This window comes from Symphodus melops (assembly GCF_947650265.1).
Source record: "Symphodus melops genome assembly, chromosome: 8".
Taxonomy (NCBI): Eukaryota; Metazoa; Chordata; class Actinopteri; order Labriformes; family Labridae; genus Symphodus; species Symphodus melops.
In genome coordinates, this window is record NC_136698.1 from 5,063,744 (window position 1) to 5,082,365 (window position 18,622).

General features: G+C 41.6%; 1 protein-coding gene across 2 annotated transcripts in view; it reads left to right on the forward strand.

Annotated features, from left to right (window-relative positions):
• syde2 (synapse defective 1, Rho GTPase, homolog 2 (C. elegans)) overlaps positions 1 to 13,031 on the forward strand; it is a 46,549-nt gene extending 33,518 nt beyond the window's left edge. For both annotated transcript variants that reach the window (XM_079350323.1, XM_079350324.1), the window contains exons 6-8: positions 5,686 to 5,867; positions 6,050 to 6,281; positions 9,334 to 13,031. In XM_079350323.1, coding sequence (XP_079206449.1) covers positions 5,686 to 5,867; positions 6,050 to 6,281; positions 9,334 to 10,034 — 1,115 coding nt within the window. In that variant the 3' untranslated portion in view covers positions 10,035 to 13,031. The remainder of the gene's footprint in view (positions 1 to 5,685; positions 5,868 to 6,049; positions 6,282 to 9,333) is intronic.
• Positions 13,032 to 18,622: the final 5,591 nt, after the last annotated feature.

Genomic DNA, 18,622 nt, shown 5'->3' on the forward strand with positions numbered 1-18,622 from the left:
GACTGCTTCTGTTCGAATCTCACTGACCCTTATTCAAAATGAAACTTTCAACTAAAAATCATTCGGACTTTAAGTAGAAAAAACAAAAATAGATTGAAATGAATGAACACGTTGCATCTTTGATAACTGTCTCATTACTCCGGGATGGTTTCCAGTGTCGGCTGGTTTACTTTGATCCATCTCTCCCTGAACGACAGACATCAGATATTCTTCATGTCTTGTGTCATTGTTTGTTCCTGCGACTGTTAAAGTACTCGTACATGGTCTCGGTGTCAAGATCACTATTTGAAGGTCTCCGACTTGTCTTGGAATCAAAAACAATTTAACTAGGTCTCGATGTCAGACTGGGTGGTCTTAAATCAAGACCATCACTTATCGACTAGTTTTCCAACTCATTACTGTCGTTTATTCATAATTAGATTTTTTTCCCCCTGGTTACAGCCACAACCGTCTCAGTGTGACACGCCCACAGCACTAAAGATAACAATTTTTCGGTGATATTCATGGTCTTGGTCTTGACTCGCTCTCTCCCTGCCTTAATCTGGGTCTTGACTCAGTCTAGATCTCTAAATGTCTTGGTCTCGTCTCTGTATTGGAGTACATCCTGGTCTCTGTGATCTTGAATACAACACAGTTTCCTGCAACCGACCGGCATCTGAGAATATATGTTGCCTGTGCACGGGGTTCCCCTGTTGGTCATTAAGATTGTTCTTATCATTTTTAGCATAGTCCTTCTGTTACATAAACAAACACTCATGAATATATGAAATAGTCTTTTTTATGTCCCGCCCATGATGTATTAAAGTTGCTCTTGATGTCTGGAAGAAGACGATGCAACTGTAACAAAAAAAATGTGAAAAGGTTTTAATGTAATGATCATTAAAGAATACAAGTTTGTGTAGATACTGGATATGTGACGTTGTTCTCTGCTGGTGTGAAGCCAGATAGTTTAAAAGTGAGAGAGCAGACACTCGGCGTGTGCTCGTTGTCAACTTGGCTGTGAAGGAAAGTGAAGCACCTGCAGGGGAAGCACACCTGTTCACCCCTGAGCCCATGACCTTGTCTATGTATGTGTGTGTTTCACTGAGCATGTGTCGTGTGTGTATATTTATGTGGGTGGGTGTGTACATGTGTGTGAGCAAGCACCAACCGGGGCAAAGACACCTAAGTAAACACGAGCACTGACTCATAGCAGGCTAATGATTTACCTGAATGGCTGCGTTCTCCTCGCTTCAGACAAACACAAGCACAAATACGACAGACTGACATCTTGTTTTTAATTACTGAGATGGAGAAAGAAAATTCAGATGGATCTGAAGTCGTCATACATCGCACACGAGGGCATAGAGAGGATGTTTTGTCCCGCGGTGCGACGCTAACGTTTAACAGTCCCGCTCTTATTGTGTCTGGATGATCTGCCTCGCAGCACAGGGAAGGTCAGAGGGTCCACCATGCTTCAGTTTCCACTTTAAGAGACAAAGAAACAAGTGGGAGCGCTCGGCTTCATGTCTGCATGCTCGTTTTACAGACAGAAAAAAAAAAACACTGATTTGCAGAGATAAGGATGAAGATACTTTTTTTTTGCTTTCAGGCACTCTGTTTTTCCTGTGATGAAACAAGCAGATTATTATTATCACTGTAAAGATTGACAACAGGAAGCCGGAGGACGTCCCCAGAGCGTTTCCGTGTAATCTGTTTTGGAAATCAGGACGTCTAGAGGAGCGTTAAAGGAGAGTGAATGCATCTTGTGTTTGAGTGTCTTTATCGCATTCTGCTCATACCAGATTTAATACTTAACTCGATGAGATCAGAGAAACAAAATGCAAACGTGCCGCTACAGATCCGCCACGCAGGCCAGCAGGCCACATCAATTTGCAGGAACGTTTGATGAAGTTTCCTTTTCATGTTGGCTTGACGTTCTGTTGAAGTTGTCAGCCTGCTGACTTTCAGCTGTCATTGTGTTGCTCTACCTGAGAGGGCGAGGCCTGCAAAGTTCACCCGAGAGCGTGCTGCGTTACTGATGTTGTTTTTCTTCAGAAAGTCACTGACTGCCAAAAGGGAATGCACAACATCTCTGTGCATCATTGTGTGTGTTTCTGTGTGTGTGTGTGTCAGAACAAGTCAAACTGTTGGGGTTGGGATCTTAAAGCAAGAGGAGAAAGATTCAGTGTTTTTTTTAGACGTTGGCTCTGATTCAAATAGTACTGTATGTTATCATTTTTGTGGGAACACATTCACAGTAAACAAACATTAGACTTCCCCGACAAACCCCTTTTTGAGTCTCCTGTGACCTCACATTTAAAGAACTGTATGCAGCGTATCTTTAGTACAAAAGCAGAGTTTTTTGATATTGTAATCCTCAAACCCAAAACAATTTCCTCTACTTACTAATGAAGTAGTTTTGTGCCAACAGATGTTACAACAGGTGTTACTTACTGGACCTATTTTCTGTCTTCTATATTTGACCTTTTTTTTAAAATTGTGTTTCATATATTGGTTATTGCTTCTCATATTTTATTTTATTTCAATACTTGTTTTTTTAGCCTTGTTTTTTCTTTCGCACCAGTACACCACTACAAATTCCTCATATGTGTAAATGTGCTTGGCAAGAGAAAATGATTGTGATTGTGATAAGATGTATTGTGATTGATGAGCCTTTTGATCAGGACATGCAGTCCCTGCAGTTTACAGTAGATCCTTCTGTTGGAGCTTTTGTTTGTGCAGACTCTTAATGCTAATCTGAAGCTTTGTCGTGTAACACTGAACTGACACAGATCCTTCTTTTGCTCTTTAATCCTGTATCCAAAGCTCTTTTGCCCATGTAGCCGTTACAAAAGAAAAAAGCAGAAAATGTAAGTGTCATCCCCTCAAAAACACATTTTTGTTCTTTCAATTTACTCTCCAGAGATTATCGGGGCGGTGGACCCACAATGAAGGTCAGAAATAGACTATCCATAGAGGATCTTCAAGCCTCAGGGTCCTTTAGAGAGCGACACGGATACTTACTGGGATTTAGAAGTCAGCGTGTTAAATTGTGCCCTCTGTTCTCCTCACTTGGGCTAACGGGATGACGGAGGATTTACAGTGAATCGTATTGTCGTTTGCTGTAAATAGAAAGCAACAGGAAAGACACCTCATCGGAGATACTCCAGTCATGCAGCGCTGATATAGTCGGAGCTCCTATTTAAAGCATCCTAATGAGTGTCACAAACGAAAGCTCAAGGGATTGTTTCCCCTATTTTGGGAACATCTATTAACGGGAAGATGGTTGACATGGATCTAAATCTGCTTACATAAACATACTGACAGTGAGCTCTCTGTTAGTAATATATGTGGCGATGTTCATTTATCTTACATGTTCTGACACTTGACACCATGATTCTTTGAGAGAGCCTCTCCAAACAGAATATATTCACCTCATTCAAACAGCTTACACACGCTGTTGTGATGGTGTCACGCTGCGTTCAAGGTGTCAAGTCGTTGCAAACAAAATGAATCTTAATTTCCCCTTTGAACACTTTGAGGTCAAGCCGTAATTCTGGATGTAAAAACATATTTAGTTAGCCTTTAGCGATAGTTGACACTGGAACAACAACTTCCTACATTACATGATTTCATGATTCATAAGTTAAGGTCCAGAGTTTTTTTTAATGTTCAAAACACCTGTCCAAGCTACAAGCTACATTAACATTTCAGAATGAATTTGTACTTCTCGTTTTATGACAAATTAAGGAAATACCATTTTAGTGACGTGGTTGAAAGCTCGATGTAAGGCCTTTAATAGCTTCATAGTTTCCTGGTTGTTTATTGGTTATTGGTGATTCGCATATGTCGTAATGTTCCTTCAGATTTGAACTAGACACTGTCTTTTCAGTTACTTCTTAATCAGAAAGCAGTGCTATAGAAGGGATTAATCATGTTCCCATTGAGAGAGGAGAAGCGCTGCCACTTGTATTTGGTCAAATATGTTCATACTCAACATTTCACCTGATAGATGACCACAAAACATGGCAGACAAAAAAAGGATAAGAAAATGTACACATTTCCACGGCTCTGCACTTCAATGTTTCAATACAAGAGTACAATAAAAACACAGATATATAAATGTCCTGTCAAAGATCCACATTTCCAACGAGCCAACAACTCCCCCCAAAAGGAAAAAATGCCTCAATTCTAAATCTAAATATTCACATTTCAATCCTGAATGGATTAGCAGCGTGATACATTATAACGGTTGTGACAAAAACCAATACAGGAAGAATCTCAGAACATCACATCCACAATACTCAGCATGAATATTCATATTCCACTGCGGCGTGGTTGCATCATGGTGTTTGTGCCAAGAAATAAATGAAGAAAGAATAGGCTCAGCCTGCAGAAGATGATCCGCGTGCTAAGCATGTAAATATGAAACATAGTTACCACCCAATCATCCATCCACGCCTTCAGGATCTCTGTCTTCTCACTCTTCCTCTGTGCTGCATCTTTTAAAGAAGGATGCATTTTATAGAAAAGACTGTGACTCTGCTTTAGCACTCTGACTCTTTACTTTCAGCAGCCCAGGTTTTAAAGTATCTGACTGACGGCTTGTTTTGTATCCACTCTATGAAATGTAACAATGCAATTTTTTTTTTTTTTTTACAATTGCACACAAACACACTCGCATTCATCTTGTAAAGATTTGAGATAAATATAAGATACAATCAAATACTCCTCCACAATGTATCTTTTCCTCTCAGGTGTGAACAGTGCATTCGTTTGGAGATTGACCAATAGCTTTAATGACACATCCTCCAGCTGTCTCTGAAAACTGATCCAGGCTCGTGCAGAGGGAACAGAGAGCAGACTCTCACCACAAAGAGCTGTCACCGTGCCAACAGCCTCTCTTATTCCCGTATATATTCATTCTTTTTTCTTCGCCTTTGATGAGGAGACATGCCAGTGATATTTCAGGAGCTTAGTGGGGAAAGACAGCGTGGGTTTCATGTTTTCCCGTCGCTTTTGTCTGAAGCGCAGGAGGCTGAAGTCACAGGTGTGATTGTGCCGTCAGACATCAGACGCCCCCGCCCCCTTTAACACTGTTGGCTACAGGATCACGCCCGTCTCTAATCAGGCATTTTGGTAGACGCCACAGGATCACCCAGGGAAACAATGGGTGCTCAATTTGCAGCCAAGAGACTGGGCCAGCTTCTCTTATTTAAAAGACAGTGAAATAAAGCGTTAGAGAGTTATACATGCCAACCAAGAAACCTGATAGGAACGGCGTGGAGTACTGAGTACAACACTTCTTCTGTTCTGAACACTAGACATGAACAAAGTGCATGGTCATTATTTCAATTGATCCATCACACTAATGTTACTATAGACTCACTGTTGTTTTATCTATCTGTATTATGGTGTGTATTAAACATGAGGTCAGTCCCAGTGATATCACCCCATTGGCTTCTGAACAGGCACTGTGAAGCCCAAAGATGGCGGTTGCCATATTGGAAATGGTGACTCCATTTAAACTTTTACACTGAGTGGAGGAGCAATCAAAGAGTTAGAGCTGAGACAAACATCAACAGCCACCAGGTGCCCACCTGTCAGCCAGCTCAGCCGTCGTCACATCGTCGTCGTATAAACATATTTGACCTTTCTCAGTAAACTAAAGAACTGCTTCTCCATTGTCCTTCTAACTTTCAGGAGTACTAAAGGACTATCTTCGTGAGCTGCCCTACCCGCTGATCACCAAGCCGCTGTACGAAGCCGTGTTGGAGTCCATGGCAACGAGGCCTCTGCGGATCGGAGCTTCAGGCTGCGAGAACGACCTGTCCGACTCTGAACACACGGTCAGCCTGCTGGACAACCTGCCGGACGTGGAGAGGGTGAGACATGCAAACCGTCATCTCACAGTTGAACATATAATCACAGACGCGGTTTTTGAAGGATTATTTGTTCTCTAGATAAATAGGACTGACAGCAGCATTTTGTTACGGGACTCTTGCAGACTCACTGATCCTTATATTAATATTTTATCTGTGTGTGTGTGTGTGTGTTTGTGCCTCAGATGACACTGCGGCGGCTTCTCGACCACCTGAAGTTGGTAGCGTCTTACCAGGAAGCGAACAAGATGACGTGTCAGAACCTGGCGGTGTGTTTTGGTCCAGTGCTGCTAAGCCAGCGCCAGGAGGCGTCGTGCCACACAAACCGAGTATTCATCGACTCGGAGGAGCTGGCCAGCGCGCTGCACTTTAAAAAACACATCGAGGTCCTGCACTACCTGCTGCAGCTCTGGCCAGGTGAGCCACTGTTTGAGTACTAACAGTCAGCAGGTCAGCCTTTAATCAATGTCTTTAATAACAGGAGCCCATCTCAAGCTGAAACAACAGCAAAAACTGCAGTGTTCATTTTTTTAAATTATTTTTCTCTTTTCTGAATGTCATATTGATTTTGTAAATTTTTATTTTTAGGGCTTTTCACACATGCACAAAACTCCAGGGGCCGTATTCACAAAGTACTTAGAGTTGCTCCATTAAAAGTAGTCAAGTTGACGTTCATATCTCATCTCGCTCATAATGATGGTGCTTCAGTCTCTTCTCACACTGTAAACATTTGTCATCATAGCTTCCGAATCTGTTTCTTTGTCCTCGATCTTGGACGTATAAAACAGTAAAGTCAGCCCCTCACGGTTTAAGTGGCGGACTGTACTGAAATATCCTTGAAATCTTTAGAAATGCATGTGTGAAAGGGCTTTCAAAGCTGAGGTTAGAAGTAATCTGTGTTAAATGTGGTGTAAATATATAAAGCCTATAGTCCTTTATGTTGAGTGGCTTGTACAAATCAGTGCCAGCTCTGTGGTTCAGCTCCACAAAGTGCTTCAAGGGCAGGCTCGCTTTGATCCTTGAGGTTATCCGCCACTGGCACGACTTCAGCTCCCATCGCCACGGGCAACCATCTGTTGGCTTCCTCAAAGATAAAACTCTCCACAGACTGCTCCACAGTGAGACGCTGAACCAATCCGAGCTCAGGAAATAAACCCCAATGTAAACCACACTTTTGAAGGTGTGGCCTTCTTTCTTACCATCAAAAACCAAACCAAGGACAGAGAGCAGACAGATACCCAGCACCAGCTCCTCTCACCACAGGTCACCAGTCTGCCTGCACAGCTGCTCTCTGCCAGCTGCAGCTGTCTGCTCAGTGTGAGGGACGAGCGAGCCCGCTGATTAATCAGCACTGAGGAAAAAGAGCTGCAGGGGGTAAAACGTGAATCAGCCACAGACGCTCATTTCATATCTTTAACCTTGAGCGCTTGGTTTTTTAACATTTGGTGTGTAATCTGTCTCTGATCAACCTGTGAGGAAGTGAGTGATGTCTGTGGTGCAGTTACTCTCAGTCAAGATTTGACAAATATAACAAGTAATGATAAATTACATTCTACGATACCTCATTTTTAGGGCACTTTGCACACAAATTTAGATCTATTGCAAGTCTTGGACTCAGCCTCCAATACAGTACGATGCAGTAATTGGTATTGACAATTACGCTGGTGATTCATCACTCAGATACCACACTTACTAACCACTCACAGTGCTAGAGTTTTTCAACCAAAGATGTGTTGATTTTTGGCAGGGTGTTTTATTAGTCAACTCTCCAACTATAATAATCAGTAAGCATGTCGAAACGTCCCAACACAAAACTCACATGCATCGTCCAAGATGAAAATACTTCACCTTCCCTGGATCTGTTACTTTAACTCTTTCAATCTGGAGGACTGACTCTGTGTCTCGTCTTTAAATTGGAATGCGTCGTGAACCAGTTTTTGGGTAAACTAAAGTGAAGCAGCCTCCACCCTTTACATAGACTCTGGGAAGAAAGACACGGAGAGGAAACTGAAACAGCTCTCATTGGTTAAAAGCTAGTTCAATATTTGCAGGTATCCAAGAGTTTAAGAGTGGAATTTCAAAGATAAACCAAAAAGTTCAAAGTTAATATTCTTTCAGGAGACAGAACACACATGCAGAGAGTACAGAAAGGCGGAGGGGTCAAGTGGTCGGAAGAAAATGGTTTTAATTATCATCAGTTGTTGCCGGCACTTGTCCTGCACTCCTGCCTGCAGCTGATGTCACAGGGCTAGTGCCTATAATGACCTGTAATAGCCTTGACAGAGCCTCCTGTCCACGTTCAAGCCTTTGTTTACACCCTCAACGACGTCTCCATTCGTCCTGCTTCCCCGCCTCAGAGCCCAGGACCAGTGGATTGTAATTAAAGACATTCCAGGTTTAACCTTAGCCCTCAGCCCCTGAAGCTTCACCCTAAAATTTCACAATCATTACTGAATACTTTCAGCCGCCTCTTCACGCCCTTAACGCACACATACCTGAGCCTCCAGGGCATCATCGCTCAAGCCTGAAAGTGTGCACGTCTTCTGGCAATGGGAGGCGTGAGCGAGCATGAGCATATGTGTGCTGGAGAGGCTGAGTTGGGGGTGTTAAGTGTGAATTATGTATTTTGCCAAGAGTCTGTGTGAGCAGATGGTTAGACAGACAGAGTGACAGGAAGGAGAGCAGTATGTGGGTGCATGTTGTGTCTGGGCACGTGTTTTTATCTTGTACGTTGAGAGCAGGGATGACAGTTCATCATCCGACAGCTTTTCTGTGTTCAAGAAAAATCAGCACTTTACTCATTGTGTCAAAAGCTGCAGTGTTTGTGTCTGTTTTCTGTCTTTACGTCCTCTGCTGACAGCTAATGACTTAATCATACCACCCGTGAATCACGTCTGAGATGTAAATAACACGTTGCTGCTGAAAAGAGAGATAATTTCAGTTTGTTTTAGGTGATAATAGCCTGAGTCTGTAGCCTCTGCAAGGCAACAATTTCCCATCAATCCAGCATCAGCAGCTTCCACTTATAAATGAGACTGAGGCCAAGTGGTTCATATGTCATGTTTTTTCTACTTCAATGGTACGTTGTAACTTTTAGGAAAAAAAAATAAAGACTTGATCCACAGTGCGTGCTCTGAACAATTCTCCTTTGAACGACTTTTGATTTATAATCAGCGTGGAGACATATCTCAGAGTTGTGCCACATTAAAGAGAGACCACTTGCAAGAAATCATCCATAAAGCATCATTGTATTGTTGCTATTCTTTCCTAATTCGGAAAATCTACCTCTGGTTGTAACTTGGCTAAGCTAAGCTAACCAGCTGCTTGTTTACAGGAGACACATGATACAGTGATCAATCTGATTTTCCGAGCTTTTAGCAGGAACGTGAACAAGTGTATTTTTCATAATGTCCACACCAGGCCCTGTGTACTTGAAATAACTCTGCCTTTCTGTTGTCTGCTCCTTCAGTTATAGATCCCTACAGCCAGTCCTCCTCCCAGCCTCCTGCACCCTCCTCCAACCTGCAGTCGGCTCCTCCATTGCGGCGGAGAAAGGAGCGTCCCCAGGTACTGAACCTCTCTGAAGCGGAGATGGCAGGCGTCCTGCGTCCCAAACCAGGACGCCTGGACAGCCCGAGCAACCGCTACGCCGGCGACTGGAGCGGTTGTGGAGAGCGCTACTTCCCGTCGGACATGCTTCCTCCTCCGGGCAAAGAGGAGGCGGACTATGACGACGTGCCCTCTGAGGACACAGAGGCAGCTGAGGAGGGGCAGGTAAAGACTGAGGACACAGAAGAAGATAAAGAACAACGCTCTACAAGCCCTGAGTCTGATCCCTCTGAGCTAGAGCAACCCCCTAAAGAGAAAGAGGTGTTGGTGGATGAGGAGAAAGAGGAGAAGAAAGAGGAGGAGGAGAAGCAAGAAGAGAGTGATAGTTCGGGCAATGGGCAGCTGTTTGAGGACGAGGGGGAGGAGGAGAAGATTTGTGAACACATCCTCCACCCTCGTCTGCCCAAAGAGCACACGTACCAGGCCTACATGAAGATCCAGGACATCAGCCCCGTGCTGAGCAACAGGGTCAACCTGAGAGACCTGCAGGAGAGCATCGACACTCTGATCGGAAACCTGGAGAGAGAGCTCAACAAGAACAAGCTTAACGTGGGATACTGACTCCACTTAAACACTCTGAACGGGCCGGACAAAGTGTGGTGAAGACGTTCTTTACCGGTAAAGGTCCTGGAGGATACGCCTACAGTGTTTCCATTGAGATATTGTGCTGTCAACATGGCAGCGTGCTTTAGTGCTGCTGTCAAAATCTAAAAGACAAGATGAAAAGAAATGTATCGAGGCACTTCTGACATTAGTACCTTATCCACTGACATTCCATAACTTTTGTATTTTCTTTGCATTTTGTTGACTGTCTAACTTTATGTTCTCATCGCCGCAGTCCGGTTCTGTGTTCCATGTTGTTGTTGTTGTTGCTTCTCTTCTTATTAGAAGAACCCATTGACCCCTCAGGGGTTTTAAAGGTGCCTTAATTGTTTGAAGGTGGTTCGTCAAAGGAAAATCCACCCTTAAATAAAATGTATCCCCTCATAGGATCTTAGTATCATTGGCTACCAAAAAGGCAAGCATTATTATGGTATGAGGAGTTTTTTTATTTTATTATTATTTTGGAAAAATCTTGGACAGAGCAGGAAATTTAATATTTAATAATTGAAAAATACAAATAAAGTATTAAACATTTATTTAAAAAAGGTTTGATGGAAAAGCAGTTTCTTTTTTAGATGACACTGGAACTTCCAGTATTGTAAATTTTAATAGCACAAACCAGGATCATAAAAGAGTAACCATATATATTCTGTTTGAGGGTGGATTTCCTTTTTTTCTACGGCAGCAGACAGCTTTTCTATTGAGGTATGAAACACTAAATGTTGTTCAACAATAATGCACTTAAAAGGCAGGCAGTAGAGTAGATTGCCATTCTAGATCATGCATTTCAAAATATTTGACTGAGTTGATGGAGAAACAGCCACCTCTGAAACCTCTCTGAAAGGTACATTTTAAAGGACAGAGTTTTACTCGCTGCTTCATGCAAGCTACGTCTCGTTTGCCAAATTTGGGGAAATGTGCTTATTGAATTTTGTTTTTGCTGAGATCAAGATGAGAAGATGAATGCCACTCTCATGTCTGTTTGCTAAATAAAGTTGAAGCAAGAGGGGGTTTGGATTAGATTTGTGTAAAGACAGAACAAGCTAGCTTGTCTCTTAAAAAAATAATTTAAAAAAGTAACTGTAATAAGAGAATAATGTCGATGTAAAAGAAACTAATACTGCAGTTCTTCAAGAGGCCACTAGAGGCTGGTTCCTAGAAGTGAGTCAATCCTCATAGACCCTTATGTTAAAAAGTCTAACTTTACAGCTGGCTTTGTTGTTTACAGCCTGGTACAAAAAATGTAGTTGTAAAGACTCAAACGTTTTTGTGTGTACCAGGCTGTATTAGTTTTCGTGGATTGAGACGCCTTCACAGCCGACTCGACTGTCTGCAGTTTTTTAATTTTCTCGTTGGCTTCATTTTGTCTGTTGTAAACACTATAAAGCTAAGCTAACGTGAGGCTGGTATATGTCTTCTCTCCAGCTTGTCTTTTCTGTACAGAAGTTCTTTTTCCCCAAAGTGTCAAACGAAACACCAACCAGTCACCTTTCTGCTCCTCAAAGCTTGTTTATTTTTTTATTTTTGGCGAAACAGTGAAATACTCACAATGTGAAGCACAATTTACAGAAAGGCAGTGGAAACTGTTAGCAAAGGGTACGACTAAGCTAGCTTCCTAAATCGACAGAGGACGTTTTCAGCAATCCAGGGATTCAGAATGATCAGTATTTAACCTATATATGTATATAATTATATAAATGTATTCGGAGTATATTATTTTTACAGCTTCTATTTCAATGGCGTATTTAAATACTTCTGATGACCTCTTAGTGTTGTAGCAATAGTTGCTTTCCCTTCCTTCAAGCTACCTGTACACATGTTTATGTGCTGGACTAATGGTACAACTTTAGCTGTAAAATATATGAGAAAAGAAAATCATGCTCTCGCAGAAAAAGTGATAATGTTATTTTTATCGTATTGTGTATATATTTGACTTTGTGTCGTGTCTCTGGTGGACTAAGCTGTATTCCTAATGTTGTTTTTTTTAAGGTACCGAACGTTGCATGGTCAAAAGCTTTACTGATGTAAACCAGGCTCCTTCTCACCTGCCTTTGTATTTGATATTTATGTGTAAAAAGACTTATTTTGGTATGTGTGCTCATTTGCCCCTCACACTGTTCCCTCATTAGATTGACAACTGCATGTATAATACATTATCAAGATTTTCTCCAGAGGACTTAGAGGCAGGTTGTTTGTTTGACAGAAACTCTTCTAAACTGTATGTAAAAATAAAGAATATCCACATTTGTCTTAGCATGTGGCCATGTCATTCAAATCCCAAAATGTCCATATGAAATCGCTATCAACGTCTTTTTTTTGGATTAAATAGATTTCCATACCTGCAATAGCATCTTTCAAGAATTAAATGTATTTAAACATTTTAAAACAAAAAACAAAAGAGAAACTGGCCTAATCATTTAGTGAACCCAGAGGAGGAGTCAAACTTCTCTATTCAAAAAAGAGACGTTTCATTGGGCGTTAAAAGAATTGACCCTGTAAATCATTTTGAGTTTAGTTGACCTTTATATTTTTATATTTTTCCACTGATTTTACCTCCTATGTGGCACTGTCACTTTAAGACGGTCCGGTGAAAGTGATTTCCAGCAGGGTTCCTTACGAATTGTCTGTCAGCCAGGGTGATACACACACACACACACACACACACACACACACACACTGCCTTTTTTCCAGAGGAGACTACTACATCAAAATGACAGCAGGTTGATCATTTTGTCAAACAATAAGTCTTATGTCTATCTGATAAACCTCTCAGCTCCGACTAGTGAACCTCTCCGTCAGAGATTATTTCAGCAAACGCCCGCAGCTATCCTCTGTTTGTCCTCTATTTCCTTGGGAGAAACCAACTCATGTGAAAAGCTAAGAAAAAAAAAACCAGAACATTGCTTTGTATTGATCCTGAGTAACTGTATGGTCATAATAAAGTATATTATTTTACATTCAGTCGTGGACTGTGCTGATTTTTTTTTTTTTAATTGGTTATTGGATTCAGATATTCTGCCCACTGAGTTTCAATGTCAGAGACATTTCCTTATTTTAAATCCATTTTCCCCGACCCAGTCATGGTGTTAGTTCAATAATCATTTCATCTTCAAGCTGGCAACAAACAGGACAGGGACGTTCCAAAAACCCTTTTGATGCTCATAAACTCAGAACATGAAACCATGTAACTTAGGTCTAAGATCCAACCCATGAGATACCTGGTTCCTCTTAAAAAACAGACATCTGGAAGGACACGATTAAGGAGCCATTTTTATGTACATAGAACTAGAAGAAGAAGTACACTCTGTACATTCTGTTGTTGTGTCATGTTACATAAACAAAGGCTGAAATACTCACAAACAGGATCCTTTGGACATGCACTAATAGATAAATGTCAGCGTGAAGGGGGCTGCACATAAAAGTGAGGCCGGGCAGTTGTGGGTTCTGCTACAGACTGATTTACTGTCCAGTCCTGATCTGATACTTGACTTATGATACTGCACGTCATCGCCACGTTACAAGCTCATGAAATAACCTTCCTAAAAATCATAGACGGTAGTAACTGGACATTAATCATGAGGTCTCAGATTTGCCTGTTTCCATGGATACCTCATCCAAATACTTTGTTTCACTTGTGAATTGAATGACCAAACGACCCCAAATTAGTAAATCATTAGAACTCACTCAACCTAAATCACTGCAACAAGATTTTACAGATGTGACAATGCAGGGGTCTAAAGTACATGTCAATGCAAAACAATAACTGAATGTCAGAATTGTACATTTTTAGTTCCCACTCCAAGTGACAGCAGCCAGCATCTTTCAACTCCTGCACGCACAAAAACAAACCTGCAGTTCATTCATAAAATGCTTTGTGATGACAACGTACACACAACATATTCAATGCTACTCCCCAAAGTTTCTTTGAAAGCTGTTGACAGTTTCGGGTCATGATTATGTAAAATTGAGGAAATCGGATTATGTTTTTTTGTTTGCAGGTTCTTTGCTGTGTTTTGCAAGCAATGTAACTCAGCTCTACTGAGAAAGCAGATAAATAACATAGGGAATTGCCCTTGTTGGCTTGTGGGAATCTCCCAGAACAACTTCCAGCTTCAGGGACATTCCCAGGACGCAGCTGCATTTAGAAGTCCAGTAAAAAGGCTGCACTTTCACCGTGGCTCCTAAAACCAACATAACCAGGAGCACTCGTGAGATGTGTGCAATTAACCTAAACTTGGAACATCGTGTACCGCAGGTAGAGACCAAAACAGACAGCAGAAACTGTTAAATTTCACTTTAACATGAAGTATTTTCCCCGAATGAGACACGGCCCCAGCCGAGAGGTAATACAGTCAACATGAGGAGACACAGCAGCCGCGGGCCTGTCAGCACTAAATGGTTTTTAAGCTTCATTTGATGTCACTTCTGTGGGTTCAGATCGTGTTTTTATGGCTGCCTTAGAACAGGTATGAAAAAGCTTTAGGGTACAGAATGTACACATACCTTCCTGAGCCCTGAAGCGATGCTTTATTTCACCAATGAAGTCGGAGGAAAGAATCTACCTGCTCCAAACCACATTAAAATTCAGAGTGGAATTTCGGGGAGATGGAGCCAAATATTTCTCTGACAGTTTAAAAGTACGACTTTGAGAATAATGCTCCTTTCAGTCTCAAGTTGGTTTGGGTCTTTTACAATGGAAAAAGAGTAAAATTAACTCACAATATTTTTTTCTAAGATTCTAAATTCCAGCTTTTAACTTCTTGAAAAACACCTTTTAAAAATAGAGCCGTGTGTTGAGTCCAAACATTACAAGTTTCTATTTTAGAAGCTCTTCATCCGTGTTTGACTTTCAAAGCAGCTTTATAAGTCCCAATAAAAGCAGGAATGAAACCCTATATGAAGACAGATGTAGACATAATAACACAGAGCCTTGTTTGGATAGTCAGGGTCGCCACTTGATATCAGCATATCTGTCGTAATGAACTCAACTGAACTTTTGTCCACTTCTAAATTTGGGAGGGAAGAGATCTTTAGGTAAACATCCTTGACAGCCACCTGCATGTGAAACCAGACCTTTTCTCCCCTTTTTCTTCTCTCCTCTGTTCTCTTAATCTCTGCTGACCTTTGAGTCAGCCGCACAAACACATGGTCTCTGTTTCAGACCTTTTTCTGGAGTGGTTTTAACCGTGACAATACACAGTTAAAGGTCTTGGTTGGGATTGCATAACTTGTCGAGTGATAAGACATTTAAAATCTGAAATTTAAGTAGACTGTTGTTGGAATTCAATTAAGCTTTTATTTTGTTGAAACAAGACTATCTCAGGTCAGCAGCAAAAATCACACTCAGGGGAAACAAATAGATCTCCAGTCATCCAAAAGCATGTTTTTTTTAATATTAATAATGTATACTTTGGATTAACTGAAACATGTTTTTGCTGGGTCAAATGTGCTCTCTCAGCTCCAGGTTTAATAAGAAAAGGTATCTGAAGTGTGCAGCCAAACACACCAAAGACTCTTTGAGCTTTGACACAGAACTGTGTTGGTTCTGTACAGAAAACATTTGTTCCTATTTTGATTTTGGGTTTTTTTTTTTACACAAAAGCCTTCATGGGGAGGAGCTTTGCAAATGATCATCTGCTATAAATACTATGATGCTTGCACTGGATAACTGTTTTCAGTTTGTGAGCGTATATTGTATCTGTCCCTATCAAACAAACCATCTAAAAAAAATAAAAAAAGATCATTTGCGCTGCCCAGCAGAAGATGGCGTGAACAAACACAGGCGCTTTATTGTTAGCATAATGTATGCTACAATAAACAATGAATTCATGCCGATCCTACACTGTGAAACAATCTTTAGCAAGCAAGTGGTCAAACTCTAAGTTTGCCACTCTTTTTAGCTCTATGTATTTATCTATGGATTTTTTTTCCCCTGTAAATCGTCTTTTCAGTTGTTGACTAATCAAAAAGCTGTAAATTGACAAATATTCTCTTTAAAGCTGGCATCAGGCATTGAATATGTTTCTGTATCTTCAGGAGTCAAAGTGTTTCTAAGTCAGACCCAACACACGACCAACACCTGGTGAGCACGATCAAATAGCCATTATATGCTCATAACAAGGATTACTGTAGTGAACGTCATTATGTACAAATTACAGTCACATTCAGGACGCTCAATCCTTTTCTATGTCTTTCATTGGGACGTGTTCAGAGAGGCCAGTTAATGTTCTCCTACACATACTATACCTCCACTCCTTATGAACATGAGCTAAGCCTTGGTAATTGCTGGGAACTGACCCTGGGTACACATTCCATACATGCAGTGCCCTTCAATAAGAGCACTATCAGACACATTTTACTAAGATCCCAGCCTTTCTGATGTGTTTTTTAGGGGTCTTTTGTGGTCCTTCAACGTCCAGCCCCTGTACTTGGCAGCCCATCTGAGGGCCTCGGGGCAGATCTCTTGACGCACCGCTGACAGATCGGCCTGTTCTGGACCGCAGCGATGATGAGAGAGCGGACCAGAGGAAAGGGGGGACAAGATGAGAAGAGAGCGAAGGTGAAAGTGAAGAATCGAGGGAAGGAGAACACAGGAGAGCGGCGCTTCAGATCCCAAGAGGCCGGGCCTCACACAACGTAGGCCCTCTCCTCCCTGAGTCCTCCCTGCCTGTGCCCTCCTCCGCCTCCATTGCTCTGTCACTCAGGACTAGACTATTTCATTTTAATAAGGCTAATCCCTCCTAGCGGTAAGCTGCTCATCACCTCTCCCCCTCCACCTCCTTCAGACCAGAGCAATCTCCTTTCAGCGTGAGGACAGGATGAGGGAGAGGGTTCGGCCCGCTTGATAGGAGAGAAAAATGTGAAAGGTGAGACTGAAAAGAGGCCTCGACAGCAGCTGTGGTCGGCGCTCAAAGAGAAGATTTGGGCCTCTGTGGTTTGATAAAGCTGCAGGTGGTTCACTTTTTGTAGGGATTCCTCCTCCATCCAAATCGTAACATCATGCTGATAGGAGGTGCTGTGATAACGTTGTTCTGCGCACAGGAAGCGGAGTGACACAGTCAGTGTTTAAGTGTTTGCCTCCTGTCAGCAGAGCACTCTCCACCTGTCAGCAGAAAACTGAGTTTACCTGCTGCTTCACACATCTAACACACTTCTTATTGAACAAAAAGAAAACAGAAAGTGATCAAACTTGAGTGCAGTAAGTTAGTTATTGAGCTACAGTATGTCATAGTGCAAGCAACTTTTTTGTTGCCTCTTGCTCTCTTGCTTTGCAATACATTCAGACTAAGAACTAGAACTAGTTACTAACTAAAACAAGTCACATTTTGGTTGTGAATTATACGACACGTGTAGTTTCTGAACGGATGTAGAGCGCATAGACAACTTGAAACCTTTGTGAAAATGTCACCAGGTTGAAAACGTTCATGTTGCCTCATCAGTTCAAGGCACATAAAGAAAGTAGTGAGTGAGTGGTCTTACATATAGGAAAAGCCTGAAGGCTTTCTGATAGGCTGATGGTTTAGATGACAGATCTTACTTTAAGGCTTCCTGCTCTGAGTTGAACACCAACATATTGCATGTCATGTTCATTGTGAGCGATGGCTGATGATTCAGTGTCAGAAACATGAAAACCTCTGGTAATAATGGGCTGACTATTACAACACCAAGAGCCTGTTTTGATCTAGATCAGGCAGGTGTGCATACGTTACTCATTTGTGCATATATTTTTGTAATTATGTGAAAATGCTCAGGTGCAAACTTACTCTTTTGATAAATGCTGTTACTTATTATTTATGGAGAATTTTATTGGTTAATGCATGGTCATGCATTTTAGCACAAACATGTATGCCTCCTGTCTCTGAGCTGTGACTGGCATTTCACTATACGACCTATATTTGGCGGCTACTGAGCAAATATGTGCAAAAAATCAGCAACCGAAACTTTTTACTTAAAATGCAAGAGCAAACGTTTGCGTACATTCAAAGTGTTCTTGTTGATCATGAGCGTAGGTTGTGCTGTGCAGAAGTTCAACCTCACAGAGCTGCTAACACGTGTGTTGGTGTCGTTAAAGACGATTTTGTTGAATCCATTCTCTCACGGTGGATGGATGATTCACAGTTCAAGAAGATGTCGTCAAGGATGAAAAGGCAAAAGTAGAGCGCTGTCAGTTAGTGGAGTTTTTTTTACATTTTTTTTTAGTGAATCTCAGTTTGAGTTACAGATTAACTCAGAGTAATGATAAGCTGTTACTAAAAAAACACTGTTTACGGCCACACACACACACACACACACACCTACACAAACAAACACACACACACACACACTTTGAGAGGGACTGGTAAAATGACAAGAATCCAAACAGTCGAGAGCTTTGAAATTAGAAAATGAAAAGGAGTCAAGAGGAAACATTCCTCGGTAGTGCCCCGGTCACCTGATCTGTTATGAGGTCAAAGGTCGACTAATGAAACTTGCCACCAGGCCTCTCAGAGAGTTTAAAGAGAAACAGCTTTACGGTTTACAGCGATGAAGCAACGTCTGACGATTTA